Genomic DNA, 17,290 nt, shown 5'->3' on the forward strand with positions numbered 1-17,290 from the left:
ATCTGCCTAAACTAATTTATAGATTCAATGCAATTCCAATTAAAATCCCAAGAACTTACTTTGCAGAAATAGAAAATCCAATAACCAAATTTATTTGGAAGGTGTTGGTTTGCTAATGTTGCTGTTATGAAAAATACCAGAAATGGATTGGCTTTTATAAGGTGGGTTCATTTGGTTACAAAGTTTCAGTCAAGGCCATAAAAGTGTCCAGGCTAAGGGTACCTTCACTGAAGGATGGCCAATGACATCCGGAAAACCTCTGCTATCCAGGAAGACAAGTGGCTAGCATCTGTTGATCCTGGGTTTTGTTCCAGCTCCTCTCTCAGCTCCGGTGTGTTCTTGTTTCTTTCTCCCAGGATGTTTCTCTCTAAGCACCTGGAGGTCCTGTCTTAGCATATCCTGGGGCAGACTCTGGGCTTTATCTCTCTTAGCTTCTCTGGAGCAAACTCTGGGGTAACAAAAGTCTGCTTTCAGCAGCCGTCTCCAAACTGTCTCCCTCAACTGCTCTCCAAAATGTCCCTCTCAGCTGCAATGAAGTCCTTTTCTTTGTGAGCTCTTTTACAGGACTCCAGTGATTAAATCAAGACTCACCCTGAATGGGTGGGGTCCATATGTCCATAGAAATAATTCAATCAAATGTTTCACCCATAGTTAATTGAGTCACATCTCCATGGAAACAATCAAAGGATTCCAAACCAATCAACACTAATATGTTTGCCCCCACAAGATTGCATCAAAGAACATGGCCTTTTGGGAAACATAATGCACCCAAATGAGCACATAAGGGCAGGGAGCCCTGAATAGCCAAAAGTATCTTGAGAAAGAAGAATGAAGTTGGAGGTGTCACACTACCTGACTTTAAAGCATATTACAGAGTTACAGTGGTCAAAAGATCATGGTACTGACAAAAGATAGATATACTGATCAATTGAATCAAATTGAGTGTTCAGAAATAGAAAACTTCCATCTGTGGACAATTTTTCTTTAATAAGATGGTCAAGCCAATTGAACTGGGACAGAGCAGCCTCTTCAATACATGGTGACTGGAGAGCTGGATAGCCATATACAAAAGAATGAAACAGGACTCCTAACTCCTACCTTATACAAAAATTAACTCAAAATGGATCAAAGACCTAAACATTAGAGCTAAGACCATAAAACTTTTAGAAGAAAATGTAGGGAAATATCTTAAAGATCTTGTGTTAGGAAATGATTTTCTAGACCTGACATGCAAAGCATGAGCAATTAAAGAAGAAATAGATACATGGGCTCTCCTCAAATTTGAATACTTTTGTGCATCAAAGGAATTTGTCAGATAAGTAAAAAGGCAGCCTAAACATTGGGAGACAATATGTGGAAACCACATATCAGATAAGGTTTAATGTTCAGAATATATGAAAAGATCCTACAACTTAACAACAAAAAGACAAACAATCCAAATGAAATATGGGCAAAAGACATGGACAGATACTTTTCCAAAGGGGAAATACAAACAGCTCAAAAGCATATGAAAATTTGTTCAACACCAGTGGCTATTAGGGAAATGCAAATCAAAACCACAATGAGATATCATCTCACACCTACCAGAATGGCTATTATTAAAAAAAAAAAAAGAATAAGAAAATTAAAAGTGCTTGAGAGGATGTGGAGAAAAAGCAGGCTTACTTACTGTTGATGAGAATGTAGAATGGTTTAACCACTCTGGACAATATTTTGGCAGTTCCTCATGAAATTAAGCATAGAATTGCTATACAATCCAGCAATCTCATTACTAGGTATATGTCCAGAGGCCCTAAAGGCAGGGACACAATCAGACGTTTGCTTATCAATGTTTATAGTGACATTATTCACTATTGCCAAGGGATGGAAACAGCCCAAATGTCTGTCAATGGACAAATGGATCAACAAATGTTGGTGTATACCTATGATGGAATATTATGCAGCATTAAGACAGAATAAAGTCATGAAGCATACAACAATGTCGATGAACCTTGAGGGCTTTATGTTAAGTGAAATTAGCCTGAAACAAAAGGACAAATACTTTATGGTCTCACTAATATGAACTAACGTTAATGAATGAATTTTGAGAGTTAAAGTTGAGAACACACTTTTGGGAAGATGGCAGATTAGGAGAAATGTAGAAAACTTCTCTTCCATGAAAATAAAAGTGCAGAAAGCAATCCAGAACTGCAGTTCCAGGATGCAAACCAGCTGAACAGGGACCTCAAAAACACATAGTGGGTATTGGATAAAAAAGCAGAGGAATGGTGTCTGAAAGGACAGGGTAAATGTGTTCATCCAGGACTATCCCAAGGGGCTTGCCCTTTGAGCTGACCACCAAGGGGAGAGGAACCAGCTGTCCACTCCTCATGCTTCCATCTCAGCAGTTGGCTGGGGAGATAACACTTCACAGGCCAATGTCTTTGAACTCCCTTGAGGGAACTCAGGATTCAATGGACTTCCTTTGACCATATTTACTCTTTGTGCATGGAAGACCATGGTGTGCATGGCTGAGAGGCAGGGAGAGATAAGAGCACCACACAGAAGCACCAGGAGACCATCCAACACCCAAGAGGCTTGTGGGTGCACAGTGGACAGGAACTCATATATGTCCCCAAAAGAGTTGTTCCAGATTATTTACTAGTTGTTCCTGGTCATTTACTAGTTGCTCCAGAGGACTAACTAAATTCCACACCTCCCTACAATGACATCTTGCCTCACCTCTCTGCATTCCATAAATTTTGACATGTTGTGTTCTCATTTTCATTTGCCTCAATATATTTATTGATTTCTCTTGTAATTTCTTCCTTGACCCACTGGTTGTTTAAGAGCATGTTATTTAGCCTCCATATATTTGTGAATTTTCCTACCTTCCACCTGTTATTGATTTCCAACTTCATTCCATTATGATCTGAGAAAGTGTTTTGTATAATTTGATTTTTTCAATTTATTGAGCCTTGTTTTGTGATGCAACATGTGGTCTACCCTGGAGAATGATACATGGCCACTTGAGAAAAATGTGTACACTGCCATTGTGGGATGCAATTTTCTATAAATGCCTGTTAATTCTAGTTCTTTTATCATGTTATTCAAAATTTCTGTTTTCCTATTGATCCTGTGTCTAGAAGTTCTATTCATTGATGAAAATTGTGTATGAAGTTCCCAACTACCATTCTAGAACTGTCTACTTCTCCCTTTGATGCTGTCAGTGTTTTCTTCCTATATTTTGGGGCACTCTGACATGGTACATAAACATTGATGATTGTTATGTCTTCTTGATGAATTGTCCATTTTATAGCATCCATTTTGTTTCTTTTAATTGTTTTACATTTGATGTCTAATTTGTCTGATATTAATGTACCTACCTCATTCTTGTCTGGTTGTTGTATGCATGAAATATGTTTTCCAGCCTTTCACTTTCAATCTACTTTTGTTTTTGGTCTGAAGTGAGTCCCTTGTAGAAGGCATTTAGATGGGTCCTGCATTTTAATCCATTATTCCAGTCTATGTCTTTTGATTGTGGATTTTAATCCATTCACATTTTATGTTATCACTCTAAAGGCAGTACATTCTTATACTATTTTGTCATTGGGATTTTATTTGTCAAATCTTATTTTTTCTCCTATTTTTACCCTTACTGATAATTTCCATTTCTACACTCTTCTCAAAACTTGTCTCTTTGTCCTTTACTATTTGTCCATAGTGCTCCCTTTAGTATTTCATGTAGTGCATGTCTCTTGTTCACAAACTCTCTGTTTCAGTGTGTCTGAAAACATTTTAAACTCTCCCTCATTTGTTTTGAAGTACAGTTGTGCTGGATATAGAATTCTTGGTTGGCAGTTTTTCTTTATCATTATCTTAAAAATATCATACCACTGCCTTCTTACCTCCATATGCACCTAGTCTTATTGAGCTTCCCTTCTATGTGATGGACCACTTTTCACTTCCTGCTTTCAGAATTCTCTCTTTCTCTTTGATATTTGATAATCTGATTATTAAGTGTCTTGGTGTAAGTCTATTAGGATCTATTCTGTTTGGTGTATGCTTTGATTCTTGGATATATAATTTTGTCTTTCACAAGTGTTGGGAAACTTTCAGTGATTACTTCATCCATTATTCTTTCTTCCTCTTTTACATTCTCTTGTTTTTCTGGGATAACCATAACCCATATATTAATTCTTTGACTTTCAGTTCAACTTATTCTTTACCTCTAGTATACCCTCCGTTTAACTGATCAGAATTTCCCAACTCTAGTTTTTCTGGTTTTCCCCTGCCTATATGGATTTTTTTTTTGTAGGTACTCCCCAGATAGGATCTACCCCAACTCAGTCAGATTTCTGCACACAAGACAGGCCCAGGACTCAGGAAGTGGATGTCATCAGCATCAGGTTCCCTTGGGAGGAGACTGCATGTTGCCAGTATTTTTTCGTGAAATTTCTTAATTCTGTGCTTTCCCTACCCTACCCTTCTTAGCCTGCAGCTTTCAACTGGCATAAAGTGGTGTGGTGCCTTAATTCTCAGTTGACCCTATTCCTTCCAGGGGCTTGGTGAGACAGAAGCTGATATAGAGTGTGGGCCTAACCTGTTTCTGTTTTCCAGCCCCTTGAGTCTGAATTCTCTGAATGAGAGCTGACACTTGTGCTGGGCCCCACCCCACTCCACCCCTTTTATTGGAGAACATATGCCCGTCAGGTAATTATCCCCTTCACTTGACTAGTTACTTCGTCTCTCAGATAAACCTTAGTTCTGTTCTTGCTTGGGGAAAGTGCTGACTACTGAAAAAACTGTTGCTTTCTTTAGTCTGAAAAGTAAAAAAAAAAAAAATTCCTTTCAGACCTGGTTACCAAGCCCCCAGAATCACCCCTCAAGAGCTGGTGTTGGTACCCAGCTTTTTGTGCACATTTTCTGGGGGCACAGCCCGTTCCCAGTATTCTGAACCCACCCAACTATGTAAGATTCTGTTTTTTATTTTTTCCATCAGCCCTGCCACCTCTATGCCAAGTTGGTTCCTTTTGTGCTTTCTCTGGATTTATCTGTATCTGGAGCTTGTATTCAACAGTCCTAATTTATTAGTTAAATCCACAAATGGAGCTTGCTTGAGCTCTCCTTCCCTTACTCCTAGTGGAGATGGTTTCTTTCCCCCCCAGGCAAGTGACTCCAATACAGCCTGCCATGCAGTGGGCGAAGAGCACCAGTCTTCAAGTTTCGGAGACTTAGTTCTGTGCTGCAGTCTTGGCCCTTCCCCCCATTCCAGCCTGGTGTATGATGAGTGTCTGGTCACAGATGTCCCCAGAATAGTTGTTCCAGACATTTATTGGCTGCTTACTAGCTTCCCTAAGAGCAACTAAAGTCTACACCTCTCCAAACCACCATCTTGCTCAGCCTTCTCTACCAGAAAATACTCTTAATACTAAATTTTCTAAATGTACCATTGAAAAATAGTTTGCAAATGATATTTTTGCTTTGATCAAAATTTTATTGAAAATATATCCTCCCATATTATGAAAAAGAGGAATAAATTTTATTGATCCATCTTACCAACCACACCTTGTCATATGCTTCTGTTTTATTAAGATGAAAGGTATAATTATTTACATTTCAGGTATGTACTAAAATCATGAATTGTTAAATGATTCTGTTTTATGATTGCATAAATAAGGCATGCATTGTTAATAAAGTTGTCTATATTTAAAGGAGAATAGTTGGAGAGAAACTCATTTAACCTATAGCCTTTAGCAAATTTCCTTAAGCAGTAATGCATCAGCATCTGTGTATGTGCAAATTTTGGAGGAGAAACCTCAAAATGTAATATGTTTGTGTTGTTTCTATGCTGACATATAATACAATGAATACACTTTAGACCTCATGTTAGGGTCCCCAAAATTGGAAATAGACAATAGAGTTAATTTTGAAGCATTTTACAACCCATCATATCAACAAGGAAAACTCACAATAATTATCCTTTCACTTTCCTGAGTAAAGCTTTTTTGTTCATAGTTCTCTTTACAGCCTCTTTTATTTGCTTGTTTCTAAGACTATAGATAATGGGATTCAAGAAAGGAGGGAACATAGAATAAAACACAGAGGTGATTGTGTCCTGAATCGTGGGTGAATGGGAGGTTGGCTTCATATACACAGCAGCTATGGAGCTCACAAAGACTGTGACCACGAGGATGTGAGGGACACAGGTGGAAAATGCTTTCCCTCGCTCACTCCTGGTTGGAAACTTGAGCACAGTAGAAAATATACGAATATAAGATAGGGTGATGAAAGCAAAACAGCCACCACCAATCACCACTGTAGAGATAAAATTTAAAATGTCATTGATTAAAGTGTCAGAGCAGGAGAGCTTCAGCAGAGAGGGGACATCACAGAAGAACTGATGGACCACGTTGGACTGACAGAAGGACAGCCGGAATGTGTTTCCAGTGTGGAATCCTGCGTAGACCACACTACTGAGTACTGAGGACAGAGTCATCTGGACGCAGGCCCGAGGGTTCATGATGACAGGGTAGTGGAGGGGCTGGCAGATGGCCACACAGCGGTCATGGGCCATGATAGAGAGGAACAGCAGCTCTGCACAACCACACAAATACACAAAGAAGACCTGAGCTGCACATCCAACCATGGAGATCACCCTGTTCTCAAGCAGGAAGATGACACAGGCCTTGGGTACAGTGACGGAGATGTAGCACATGTCCAGGACAGACAGATTCCTCAGGAAGAAATACATGGGGGAGTGAAGTTTCTTGTCAAGGGTCGTTACTGTGACAATAAGACAGTTGCCCATCAGGGTTCCCAAGTACATCAGCAGGAAGAGCATGGCATGTAAGACTCTGAGCTCCCACACATCAGAAAATCTCATCAGCAGGAATTGAGTCACCGTGGTGGAGTTGGACATCTTTGAGGGATATGCTTTTGACCTGGAGAGAAAAAGGCAGATAGTCCCTAAACGACATGGAGAATCAACATGGGGGAAGAAATTAGCCTATGAATATTTAACAACTGACATTTATCCAATTTTATTCTTTGTAGTTCATTTTGGTTAGTACTGAGAAACATAGTGTTGTCTTAAGCTCCTTTAGCGCTGCTGCTTGTGTATCTTACTTCCAGGGTGGGGATGGCAATAAAGCAGATCTCACAGAGACTCATAGTAGATTACAGGTTGCCAGGGATCAGTGGGTGGGATGAAGGGGGCAGATTTATTGCTTACTGAGTGCAGAGTTTCTGTTTCAGATTATGAAAAAGTTGGGGTAATGGATGTTGGTGATAGTAGTATAATATTTTGAATATAACTAAAATCAGTGAATTTTACATTTCTAAGTGGTTAATATGGGAAATTTTGACTTGGATATATGTTACTAAAATGCAAAGTACAAAAAGGGACAACATTAGAATATGCATGCATTTTTCATTAATTTTCATCACATACTAGCATTACAATGTGGGCCATATTTCCTAACCTTTCACTGTAGTGTGTGATGGTTTCAACTCAGGATAATTTATTATTATCTGTTTTCAACCCATCTGATACAGTATAATATCTGTTTCCCAGGCTTTTCCAAATATCAAACAGTTTTATATTCATACAAATGTCCTAAGATATCTTCTCCTACCGAGTTTTTTAATAAAAACAATTGCTATGTATTTTCACTCACTTTTCTCCCTTATCTGCTATTTTAGAATGAATGGAACCATCAATTTCTAAGACTAATTCACGCTCTAGTCTTCATTCTCTCTTCTCTTCCACTGATGCCAATGTTTTCCATTATATACCATTTTCTCTTTCATTCTTTCTATATGTTCTTCAACTTAAATGCTTAGGTTTCTCTGTTCAAAATCTTTGTTCTGAAACTTTGATTCATTAATTGAATCTTATTTTTCTGCTACTTTCTTTAAAGAGTCTTTTTCAACAACGATTTATGTATCCACATCAGATTTTGTTTTGAAACTTAACAGTCTGGCCCCTGCCAACAACTAAGCATCTCATTCTAATACATCTATATCAGAAGACAATTTTGCTGTTATTTCAATCTTCAGCTTTCCTGGCTTTACTCAACTCTGAAGTCTTTTATAAGGATTTCAACCCCTGATGCCACATTTCTGCTCTCCCTTGATTCACCTTTATATTAGTTTAGTCACTTATCTCATTAATGTACATGAGGGTGGTGTCCAAATTTTCCTTACTCAATAGTGAGGTCCAAATTGCACTTTTTATGAAATTGCAAGTTTCTTAGTTTGGCATTCTCTTCCTCCTCCTCCTTCTCTGTCTCCTTCCCCCTCTACTTTTTCTTCATTATTCTGCTCTTATCTAATTTTCCATCGCTGTATCCCTGTCTTTGAAAACGTCACTCTTGTTACCCCCTTATCCATTACACAGATTGCAATCAGTTGCTGTAATAATCTTGGCAAGTCAGTACATTTACATTTCTTAAATCCACTGCCCTGAATCATGCATGATGAAATGTAAACCTTTCTGACCTTGGGTAACACTTCACTCACAATATTCTTTTTTAAAGATCTCACGCTACTTAAAATTGATTGTGTTTGATTATATCATGGATTATCTACAAGTTAATTGTAAAATACATTAGTGCAGTCAATGAGTTATTGAACTAACACCAACTTTGATACAATGTATGACATCACAGAAATCCATAGAAAAAAGGTCTCCTAGATATATGGCCAATAATAGTTGTTGCATCAATTTAATGTTAAAACATATCAAATTAAGATCTCTGAAAATTTTTCAAAAATCCTTAAAACATGTTCTTTTGGAGACAGCTACCAGGTGATGGTTATACCTTTGCTAACCATTTGTTTCATTTGTATTATTCAAAATTTCTAACTATGGTCATTTTATTTCCATAGATATATATCTCAATATTTGGGGAATCATGACCTTACCCAAGAAAGCAATGGATTGATGGATTGATTGATGTGTTGATTCAGGTTGATTCACTGAAATCAATCTTCACGGTTCTAGAAAATAGGAAAAATGCTTGCTAGTATCTTTCCTTGCAACTTATAAGTAAATATTAATTTTGGGAATGAATATTAATTAATAACATTATGAAGTAGAATAATATGAAATGGGATTTCATCTGTGTTGTGTAAAATATTACATCTTTCCACAAATCCTGAACATATTCCAGAACTTGCTCATGGGCAAACCTGTGCATTTTTGGTAATATGAGAGTAACTGATTAATGTTCAGTCACACCTAATTCCTTGTGAACGTTCTTTTCATAGTGTCACCATAATTTGTGGAGTTTTAACATGTTCATGCAATCCCTTGAAGAAAAATCTTAGGCCCCTACAGCAAACCCTTAAAAAAGCTTTAAAGGATAGCACATATTCTCCTGACGTGTCTATTTTCCTTGAAGCCTTGAAACAGTGAAATGTACGTTTCCAAATCTTCTTATCCTTGGACCCTCATCTTCTTACTGAAAATGCAACGTTCATCATGCCATATAATTCACATTCTTCTTTCCTAATTCCCCTTTCCTTGTGAACTTATAACACAGAGAACCTCTGTTAAATGACAGAAGGCTGCATGTGTGTGACTTCCTGTTTGCAAGTCTAAAAATTTCCTGTTTTTTGCTCCTCTGTTGGTCATTAGTGCAGGACCCTTAAAAACAGTTCATTAAATACTTTTTGTCTTTTTTGTTGTTGAGGTTCTATCCCAATAGATTATTGATAGCATTGTATGTCCAATTGGGTTAAAATGCCTACTTTTATATTTAGAAGTAGCTCTAATGTATTGAAGTCAGTTTCACACTGAAAGTTGAGATTGCATAAAGATTTGCTTGACGTTTTCTACATATCAGGCTACATTTTCAAACTGATCATCAGATAACTACTACCACATTATGGAAATACAAACAGGCTTTCACAGTTTGAACACAGAGTAAAACATTTCTATTATTTCACAATCACCAATTTTAGGTTTCTAGATTAAATTTCCATATGTCAATGTAGCCAAGTTAAAAATTCATGGACTTCTGGGAAAGATCTGTTTTTTACCTCCACTCTAACAAGTGCTTTCCATTTACTAATGGAATTTTCTCTTAAAAAGAGTATGAGTTAATATAAAATGTTCTGAACTGATTTGAATAGATACTGTGAAATGGAGACCATTTATTTACCGATAGACTGGCAGCAGCTATGGTTACAAGGCACTGTAAAGTTTTTCTAGGGTAAGTGGAATATTGCATGAGTGTTATCTCACCAAGTGCAAAAGCAAGTTAATTACTGTCTTTTCTGCAAAGATATGAAGAATGTATTTTCAGTCTGAAGAGTTGGAAGAAATATTTTGTTCATTAATATATGTATTCATTTATTTTTCATCCCCCATACATATAATATTTAATATATTTATACCTGACTCAATAATTTGGGGTGATTTATATGCAGCAATTAGACTGAAAGATTCATTGATAAATGCCTACATGCTCCTTCACAGTGCATTAGGTGGAATCTCTAGAATTACTCCTGAAAGATAAGGGGCTGTACATATATTTTATTTTTATGACAGGGATTGACTTATTTATTTTGTGCCACCTGAATATATAAAACAGAACTTGGCAAAGCAAAGATAATAGGTGACAGGTGTAATTATTAACTAAATTGCAATAATATATGCAAATAACTACTTAAAATTTTTAAGATAAATTGCAACTCACCATAATTAAATTTGTTTAAATGGTTTAAATTGTCATAATGCACACCAAAACCCTGGGCAGCCAGCAGAGATGCACCTGTCCCTACCTGTTTTTCTAGAATTGGTTCCATCAGGTGCTGTAGTTCACTCATCTGGACTTCCATTAAGAGTTATCAGTTCTTCTAAATTGCTGGAACGAGTTTTCAATCTAATGAATATAAAAAAATATGTTGATCTCCTTGTGTAAGAATCTTCCTTACCTATTTTTCTATTCTAATTTAATTTAGAGTCTCTCTCTTCAAAAAGAAACAGTGAGTAGTGCAGGGGAGAAGTGAGGTTCTTCATGGAGAGACGGAAAGAGGAAAAAAGAAATTAACACCAAACACACACAAGTTGATAGTCTTTTCTTATGCAAACAGGCAAGTCTGGATTTCTGGCTTGGGTCCAATCCTTTTTCCCGTGCTGGCAAGGTTGAGATGGTATATTTAAAATAATTGAGATGACTGAGATCATGGCAGGAAACATTCTGTTTTATAACAACGGCTTCCGTGTTCAGGTTTAGCTGGAAAAGTGTGGACACAATGACATTAGAGCAAGCCGCTGGGAACACAGCACTTGGTGTCACTAATAGGCACTGCCCAGGGGAAATTTCAAGCAGATCATTGTCTCCAGTTGGTGAGCGAAAAGTGCCCAAGTAGAAATTGTGTATAAAACAAATTTTGTAAATGGAGAAATATTAATATATCTGGACCTGTGAATTTCTTGTGCATCCTCAATTAAAAGGAGCAGACAAGGAGAGGCACATATTTTGGGCCCTGTCAGATGCCTGGGGACTAGGTTTTCCTCACATCTTCTTGGTTTCCCTCTAAGGAATGGAGTGATTTTCACACACCTGTGAGGCCAAACACATAGGATTTGTTTAATGGACAAATGGCTTTTATGGAACTGACCAAAATGTTGGCATCAGGGATCGAATGCCGTTTATCAGACTAGTGCCAAAGCTCAGCGCGGAGGTCTGTGAGCTGTGTGGTCACCACCTGTCACATCACCTCTTGTGCCTGTTAATGTGTTGGGAAAGTGTCCACCTCAGGAGCCCCTTCAGAGTGCAACACATGGGACTAAAAGCATTTGCACAAGTACCTGGCACATGGTGCATACTAAGAAGTGTTACAATACCTGTTCTTCAGTTTTCACGATAATGGTGTGTGTGGATTAGTCAGACTGTCAGGAAAGCAGAAATCTTTCTACAGTCTTAGAAGTGCTTTTTATCATTCTATCATTGAATTCAGGTTTAAATAGATTATGCGCAGACCACATATTCGTTATGACATTAAACCACTCTAATACATTGATTTTTAGCCCAGAATATGGTCTATTTTGAAACATGCTCAAAATGCACTTGAAAAGCATGGGCATTCTGTTTGCTGGGAGCATCAATCTATATATGTACTAATTAGAAACAATTTAGTCAATTGTGCCGTACAAGAGCTTGATGCCTTTATGTTTATCTCAGCTTTTACATACTGATAAATTATTTTTTCATCTCTAATTATGACTTCAGCTGTTTTAAAATTCTTTTGTTATGTCATTTTATGCAGTTTATGTTTAGTGCTATGATAGTAGGTGCACACGAGTACGGAATTATGATGTCATCCCCTTAAATACATGTTCACAACTTCCTGAATCCACATATTTACCACCTAAGTCTTCTGCACTCCTTCTTGCATTAAGTTTATCCATCTGGGATGGTATTCCCACAGCCTGAAACACATCTATTAACTTCTTTCATTTTGAGACTGACAGCATTGATTTTTCTCTCCTTGTGTTTGTTGTATCTTTATTTTTTCTGATGTTTCAATATTTCCAGAAGTATCCATTATTTTGACTCTGATATTGAGTACAATGATTACTCAAACTTCATAAAAAGAGAATCTTGCAAAGTTTTCTTTTGTAGCTGGGTTTTTTGCTACTTATAAATTCTATCAGGTTGTTCCATGTACTGTGTCAGTAATTTTTCATTCTCATTTTGGGGACTATCCCATCATATTAGCAGTTCACATATTATTTATTCATTTACCTAACAATGCTTATTTGGTTGTTACCAGAATTTGGCTATTAGCAAAAATAAATCTCATATTAGATTGCTGTACATATTTTGGCACACATAAACAGCAATTTATCTTGAGTATATAGAGGAGGAATTCCTAGATGAAAAGCACATGGATGTTTTTTCATAGTATATACTCACAAGTCATTTTCCAAAGGGAATAAACCCTTTTACACACCTTCCAGGAATATATTAGAATTCCGTTTCCTCTATTTACATGACAAAATGTATGCTCAAATTCCCTAAGACATTGGCAAATCCAGAGAGTGCATAATGATATATCAGAGTGGACTTAACTTTCAATTAAAAGGTAAGTAATCATGCTTGATATCTACTCATGCTCTTCAAACAAATATGTATTTTCTTTTCTGAAATATCTCTTCAATTTTTATCTATTTTATTATTGGCATTTTTTGTAAGGAACTTTTCATACATTAGATATGAATTTGCTGCCAGATATATTATTATAATTACTTGTAATCCATTATTTTCCCTTCTTTTTATGTCTATAATGATGCAAATTAATGAACAGAAATTAATAATTTTAATTGTATCCAATTTCTTTTATTTTATGTCTACTGCCTTTACAAACATAATTAAGAAATCCTTGCCTAAGCCAAATAAGGAAGACCTTCTCTTATATATTTTTTCTAGAAACTTTGTTTTTATTACCTTCCTCAATAGGTAAAACATTATTTTTCCTATCATCAATCTTGCATTGATGTTTAGGAATTTTGAGAATTATGGGTAAAGGTTAATTTTTAAAATATAAATATAATTTTTCCAGGAAATTTTATTTTAAAAGACCATTAATTTGTCCAGGAAATTTTCTCGGTGTCTTATTGTAAATAAAGGCATTGCATTATTTTTCAGTGTATGCACTCTCAATTCTGTTCCATTGGTCTAGTTATCAGATCAACATGATCTACAGATCTACATGATCTTAGTTACTGCAGCTCTATATAAGTCTTGAAATCTTGATATTCCCCAATGTTATTCTTATTCAAAATTTTCATGGATATTGTGAATCTTTTAATTTCAAGTACATTTTAGAAATAACTAATAATACAATTTACACAGAAGCAAACAAATGAACTCTACTGACAATTTTATTGAGATTGTAATTAATTGCATAGGTAGTTTGGTGAGAACTGATATCTTAACAATTTGGGGTGTTTCCATGAATTGGATATTTAAGTATAATTTCAGGTTTTTCTGTCATTTTTTTCAGCAATATTTTATAGTTTTCTTCAATAAATCATGTATAATTTTAATTCTGTTTATTTCTACATATATGTTAGGGTCATCACTGTTTTTGACATATTATTATCATTTACTAATTGTTTCTTGTAATATATAAAGTACATCTAAGTACAGGGAATGATGCCAGTCCGATGGTAGATTATGGAGTGCCAAGGGCCTTTTCCTATACAGAAGTAGCCAAAATTGTCAAAATCTACTTGCAAAGAAAGTGGTCAAATATTTACAGCAACCAAGTGAGCACTGAATCGAGAAAACATCAACTTAAAAATGCTGATAGTCTCAGAAACTAGAATTTCCATGTGACCTGGCTGTCCCATTTTTGTGTGTGTACCCAAAAGAATAGAAAGCTTTGACATTTGTACACTGATGTTCATAGCTGAATCAGAAGATTTGGAAGATTGGAAAAGAAGAAAATGAGTTATTTTCTAAAGCAGGTAGATGTGTGGACTGTATCAATACCTATATACTGGTATTGTTTTTGTTTTATTTACTGTGAATATTAACAAGTCATTTCACCTCTGTCGACTTCAGAATATATATATGAGCCAGTGTCATTTGGCTCCTAAATATTTTCAATCTATTGCATTTATTCATCTCCTAATACTTGGAAACTTCTATCTTTGTCTTAAGCAAAAGTACTATCTGTCAAACTAAAGAAATCCTGAGCTAACAGAGAGGGTTTTAAAAATAGATGTCGTTTAACAAAAGGAAAAATAGAGTTAAACTGCTGGAATAATAACTACCAGTTTTTATTCCTTGTCCCAGTTTATGGGCCAAAAGGACAGATACCCCATCCTCTCTACTACACATTTCTCCACACCTTCTCATTTTTCTTCTACAACTTGCAGTTATTATTTTTCACTTTCTACTGTAGTAAACTTTGGAAACATTCTGCTCTAAATTATGTCAAAAATGATCAAGTTTTACCTCTGATGCTGGAAAGGAGAATTGGATCTTAAGATCTTAGCTACTCATTCCATTTACATAGAGGAATTTGTTTTATTCATGTATAAAATGAGAAAAAATGAGGAGCATGTTTAAATTAATAATTTGATATATTGAGTTCAATCACATTACATAATTTCTAATTAAAATACAGAAGAAATTGGAATAATTTTAAGACTACATAATATTTTCTAAATGTTTAGCAAAGCAGACAAGCAAAGGAACCCAATTTATCATTAAATTTGATGGTAAGACATCATGAACTATTACAAATTATTCATGGGAGAGATATGAAAATTTTGGTTATATTCTTAATGTTTTCTTTACAAGTGTTACTGTTATGGGATTACTGACCAGAAAAGGAGATGTTTTGTGGTATTGAATAAAAAATGAACTAATTCAAAATGCGAATCCTTTTGTTGCATATTGAACCCAATTCTACCATTCCCTTAGAATTCAAATTTCAGCATAATTAATAAAGAGGAGCAGAATTATGGTTAGTTATTTTAATGAAACTGTTTCTCTGTAAACAGCTATATATTTCTGACATAAACATAAGGATTTTGGTATATATATATATATATGTGTAACAATATCAGTCTTATGAAATTGTTTCCAGATTATAGAAAAATTAAATATTTTCAACTCATTTCATGAGGCCAACATAACCTGGATATACAACTTAATAAGTAAATTGCAAAAATGGAAAATTACAGATAAACATTTGTCATGAATTCAGACACATAAACTCACCTCAAAACATTGGTAAACTGAGTCCTGAGACATATAAAAAGAAACATGCTTAGTAGAGAATTCTGGAAGCAGCAAGAGAAAAGCGATTCATCACATACAAGGGAAGATGAGTAAGATTATGTGCAGATTTCCCAGTAGAAACCATGGAGGTGAGAAGGCAGTGGTACAATATATTTAAGATACTGAAAGAGAAAAACCACTAACCAAGAATTTTATATCCACAAAACTGTCCTTTAAATATGAGGGAGAGTTTAAAATATTCTCAGGCAAACAGGCACTGAGAGAGTTTGTGAATAAGATACCTGCTCTACAGGAAATACTAAAGGGAGCACTACAGACAGATAGGAAAAGACAGGAGTGAGAGGCTTGGAACACAATTTTTGGAGATAGTAGCACAGCCATGTAAGTACAATGAACAAAGATGGCCGAGAGTATGGTTGAAAGAGAAAGGTTAGGGGCTTGTAGGACACCAGAAGGAAAGATAGAAGATAAAAACTGGAACTGTGTGGCTTAATGAAACCTAGAGCAGTCAATGAATGTGATAAAATGTACAAATATGTTTTTGCATGAGGGAGAATAAACGAATGTCAACTTTGCAAGGTGTTAAAAAGAGGGTGGTGACACACCCTCGGCTCAAGCTAAAGAGTAAGGGATCTTTCAACATTACTGTTAACAGCAGGAAACGTGAGGGAAATCTAAAACTACAGTGAGGAGATTTATCAAAATCAGATATTAAGGATCAATAGGGAATAGAGTGAGGCGGGGCAAGATGGCGGAGTGGTGAGGAGCAGAATTTCGTCTCTCCCCTAGAGCAGCTGGCAATTACCCAAGAACTATATGAAACAGTGTTTTCGGGGTCTCCAGTAACCAGTCACACATTGGACACAAGTTTGGAATTGGAGGAAAAGCTGAGATCGCAGCGAACATTGTAAGTTCCCCGGACCAGGGGTCTGGCGCCCTCCCCACCCAGACCTCACAGACTGTCTTGTTGCCGGCTCCCTGAAAGGGGGGAAAAAACCCCAAAAAACAGCAATCTGCTGAGGGCAAGAAGGGAGGCTCAACCCAGCCTCAACTGCAGAATTAATTAACAAATTAATCAACTAACTTTGGGAGCTGGGGTGCTAAAGAAGGGCTGGGCTCCGAGAAGTGGGGGCACGTAAAAGCGGGCACCCATTCCCAGACTCCAAAAAAGCCATTTTTTTTTCCCCTACATTTTGTCCCTTCTGGCTTCTCACTGATCCCTTATCTTTTTTGCATTTCAATAGCCCCCGGCAGGGGTGAAACTGAAGCGGTTGGAGAGTAATTATCAGACAATAGCCCAAAGCATATCTTTAAATGCTCTATTCTGACACTGACAAAACTTCCAGGCTGGGGAAAGACTTGTAAAAGGGACTCCTTTTTTTTTTTTTTTTTTTCTTTTTTTTTTCTTGTTTTTCTTTTCTGTCTTTTTTTTTTTAATCTAAAAGTAACATACATGGTTATTTTCTATCGGAAAGCCCAGGTTGAGGGACTAGGCTGGGCTTGGGGGAGACAGAGTACCCACAGTGTCTTTGAATTCC

The 17,290-nt window shown here is 36.3% G+C and overlaps 1 protein-coding gene across 1 annotated transcript; it reads right to left on the reverse strand.

Moving 5' to 3' along the window:
- Positions 1 to 5,714: 5,714 nt before the first annotated feature.
- LOC119520105 (olfactory receptor 14C36-like) lies at positions 5,715 to 6,901 on the reverse strand. Its single transcript, XM_037817864.1, has 2 exons — positions 6,008 to 6,901; positions 5,715 to 5,723 (listed from the first exon to the last, which is right to left on the reverse strand). Exons 1-2 carry the CDS (start codon positions 6,899 to 6,901, stop codon positions 5,715 to 5,717), a joined length of 903 nt encoding a protein of 300 aa, XP_037673792.1.
- Positions 6,902 to 17,290: the final 10,389 nt, after the last annotated feature.

This window comes from Choloepus didactylus, chromosome 24 (assembly GCF_015220235.1).
Source record: "Choloepus didactylus isolate mChoDid1 chromosome 24, mChoDid1.pri, whole genome shotgun sequence".
Classification (NCBI taxonomy): domain Eukaryota; kingdom Metazoa; phylum Chordata; class Mammalia; order Pilosa; family Megalonychidae; genus Choloepus; species Choloepus didactylus.

Coding starts and splice junctions, on each gene's coding strand:
- LOC119520105 (XM_037817864.1), bottom strand. CDS start 6,901: ATGTCCAACTCCACCACGGTGACTCAATTCCTGCTGATGAGATTTTCT.